Source organism: Hordeum vulgare, chromosome 6H (genome assembly GCF_904849725.1).
Source record: "Hordeum vulgare subsp. vulgare chromosome 6H, MorexV3_pseudomolecules_assembly, whole genome shotgun sequence".
Classification (NCBI taxonomy): Eukaryota; Viridiplantae; Streptophyta; class Magnoliopsida; order Poales; family Poaceae; genus Hordeum; species Hordeum vulgare.
Window position 1 is genome coordinate 42319871 of NC_058523.1, and position 3448 is coordinate 42323318.

Here is a 3448-nt window from a genome sequence, read left to right on the forward strand (position 1 = left end):
CACCTTTTCCTTGTCCTTTATGCCATCAGGCATGAATCTGGGCTTAGAAATGGATATTGAAATGGCCTAGCATTACTTTGAGAGGGCCAGCAGAAACACCTGAGCGCCTCCACCAGTACTTTTCTTGTGCGACGAAAACCACCATGGCAGAAGTAGAGCCACGTCCAAGGAGCCGAGTGGTACGCAAACCGAGTCAAAAATCAAGTGGAAGTATTTGAAGCCGGGCCCCTATTATGAGGTTGCCTCCATACGAAGAAAGACGTCGAAACAAAATAATGTTTCAGTTTCTCAATTTAGGTCAATTTCAATTTGCCATTCGGTTATGCGATGTTGAAAGCAAGTTAAGCTGACCGATAACTGCAAGTGTGATGTTCAACAGAATGTGAATACAGTGCAATTTTCTATATTAAGAATGAACATAGACGCTGAAGAATGGGCCCGCAAAAAATGGAGTTCGGACTACAACTGTTTTGTGTCGCACAACCACCAAAAAGAAGGATGAAGCGCCCTCTGAAAATTTCGAAGGCTGCGAATATATGGCGCGACGGCTAGAGTTGCTCTAAGGGCATCCCCAGTTCCGGCTAGTACCATGATATGCACCCCTGATAAATATGTACACCCATTAATTCCTGCCATCCTGATTACACAGCAGCTTCCTGTATGTATCCCTTCCGCGAAATTGGTAGCTCTGGAAGTAAAATCAGAGTTTCAGCTGTTCCGTGGCTTCTCTGTCATCCTTCTCCCTGCCTTCTGTTTGCCCCTTGTCCATGGAAGGATCCCGCGGGCCAGAGCTCGCGTCTCCTGGCCTCTCCGTCAAGAACTGTTCCCAGAAGTTGTCATTCGCCTTGACAGGAGCAGCCGGCTCGGTGGCCACTCGCGTATCCTCTCGTGGTGTTGTTGCATCTGTGCCAGCATCGACTGATGCCTTCTGGTTACTGCCCATGGCAGCTGCGGTGGCCTCCAATGGGTTGTCGCTTCCCTTGTTGACGGTGGTGCTTCCGTCTGCATTGGAGGCTTGGCCTCTGTCGACATCCATCGAGCACGATGCTAGAGTTAGGCTCAGATGGCACGGCGACAGCCCTTCGTCGTTTACGGCTGGTCTGAAGAATGAGCTCTTTGAGGGGCAGATGGACGTCCCCGTATCGGAGAGCTCCATCATCTGTGGTACCAGGGGAAGGCATCCGGTCCCCATTCCGTCATGCCCTGGAGGATGCCTGCCATGCAGGCTACAGTTGTCTTCGTGCGAGCTTTGGGTGCTCAGGGTGATGAGGTTGCTCTCTGTCTCCGCGGGGCAGAGTCCCAACTTGAGCTTATCGGAGAAGTGCTGGTTCAGAAGGTTGCCCATTTCTTGCCTGGAAGTGGCGCTATGGTCATCACAGAAGCTAGCTGTTTCTGTGGCCTCGACCGCGTAATCTAACCCGGATAACCTTCTCTTCTTGTGCAAAGCGTCTGCGAACATCGAGGATGCCTCTGCCATCTTGACAAGCTTACTGACAAAGTGAGGGTTCTTGCTGGCCTGCTGCAGGAAGGCGATCATCTTGCCTTGCCGCTGCTCCATGTCAACCGCTCGTCGCTCAAGGGCTTCAATCTGGAACATGGTTCCAGGCTCCTGCTGCTTGAATTTCCAGAGCTCGGCCTGTAGGTTTGCTTTCTCTCGTGCAAGCCGGTCGATCTCATCTTCGAAGAATGAACGCTCGTTATCAGACTGCGCAGCTGGTTGATGACTGTGGCTGTGGATAGGCTTCCGCCTGTAGATATTCTTCAGCAGGTGCTTCTGTCCCTTGACAAAGTACTCGTTACCGAATTCCCATCGCTCTGGATCTATTTTACGGAATCCCTGCAACATTGATGGTTTTTCAAAGGGTCAGATAGTTTAAAGGAATTTTGGACCTGATCAAACATCAACAAGCAAAACTTTACAGAAATCTCAAACACTGCTTGGAAGGCAATAAAATATCTCTGGTTAATGTAACCCGAAAATAGAAGAAATTTGACAGAGAGTTCAATAAACCCAAACTACAACGAGCTGCAAACAGAGAAGATAATGAGGAATCAGTTTCTGAACTTTTGTATGTGTTGAAAAAGGGCCATCTTTAGCTACAAACATTTGTAGGTCAGTCTAATAGAGCAGGAAATGATAGTTCAAATAGCCAGTGTTCTATAACAATCAAGATAATACCACCTCAAAATGTACTTTATACTACCAAACATATCTACTCCATTGTACTACAATCCAAAAATCCTAATATTTCAGACCGATCAATATAAACACAACCCATAACTTCAATAGCAGCTGAACCAAGTTCCACTCCAGACATCATGACTGATCATGAATGAAACACCTCAACCTGAACCTAGCAACCATGAGAACAGAATCAGGCCCTTGTCAATGCAACATGAGCCTTAACCTCCAGCTCCAGCAAACCAAAGCAGCGCGCACATCTATTTGTTCTAAGAATGAAGTGATTCACATAGCTTCCGACCAGCCCAGCGCACAAAAGTATGAACATGTTCCGATAATTCTTTTGGCACCATACCATGTCCTAAATTTTGGTATCAAGCTGCAATCAAGCCCAACTAAGGAAACGATCTTAAGTAGTAGTATTCCCTCTGTAAACTAATATAAGAACGTTTAGATTACCAAAGTAGTGCTCTAAATGCTTTTATATTAGTTTACGGAGGGAGTAGTACAGTAGCAGTTCACCACACCATCGCACACATTTAAGCACCTACGCCCCCACCCAAGATCCAAATTTGATCCCAAATTCTCCAACTAATTTGACAAAAAAATTAAAAGCAGCTCAGCTCCACCTCCGCCTAATAAATTCCCGGCATACGCGCAAATCTGAATTCCGAAATCCGCAAGGTTCGGGGGGGGGGGGGGGGGGGGGGGGGGGGCGTGACGTACGTAGGTGTTGAGCTGCCGGATGAAGCTGGAGAAATTGCTGTGCTTGAAGTAGGCAGGCAGCAGCCGCGCGGCGAACTCGGGCGAGTTCCAGACCACGAAGCTCGCGTCCGACGCGTCGCTCCACGACACCACCGCGTCCGTCGCCGGGTCGTCCACCATCTCGTACGTCTTCAGCAGGAACGGCGCCGGCCCGCCGCCCCCACCACCGCGGGCGCCGGCCGCACCCGAGGCTTCCATCGGAGCGTCGCCTCCCGTGCTTGCGGTGCTGCTCGCCTACTTGGGTTGGTGGGAGGTAGGAGGGGAGAGGGGCAGAGATGGCCCGGAAAGAGGAGTCGTCATGGTCGTTACGGGTGGATCGGGGTTTGGTTTCCATTGTTGTTGTTTTTTCATTTTTTTTCTTTTTAAAACTATTTCTTATTTTTACTAGCAAAAGGGCCCGTGCGTTGTAACGGGAGAAAAAATACCACACGCTTTTAATCTTTTTATAATCATTTTTATTTATTAAAATAATAAGCCAACTAACTAATGTAGTCAGTCCTA

At 48.5% G+C, this 3448-nt stretch overlaps 1 protein-coding gene across 1 annotated transcript; it reads right to left on the reverse strand.

The window, feature by feature from the left end:
* Positions 1-387: 387 nt before the first annotated feature.
* On the reverse strand, positions 388-3240 carry LOC123403283 (heat stress transcription factor A-5). Its single transcript, XM_045097237.1, has 2 exons — positions 2909-3240; positions 388-1837 (listed from the first exon to the last, which is right to left on the reverse strand). The coding sequence occupies exons 1-2, from the start codon at positions 3143-3145 to the stop codon at positions 701-703; spliced, it is 1374 nt and encodes a 457-aa protein (XP_044953172.1). The 5' UTR covers positions 3146-3240; the 3' UTR covers positions 388-700.
* Between the last annotated feature and the right edge of the window lie 208 nt (positions 3241-3448).

Excerpts from the sequence above, each read along its gene's own strand:
- LOC123403283 (XM_045097237.1), bottom strand. The coding sequence starts at position 3,145 with ATGGAAGCCTCGGGTGCGGCCGGCGCCCGCGGTGGTGGGGGCGGCGGG. Across the intron at positions 1,838-2,908 it reads TCCGGCAGCTCAACACCTAC|GGATTCCGTAAAATAGATCC; the intron begins GTACGTCACGCC and ends TCAATGTTGCAG.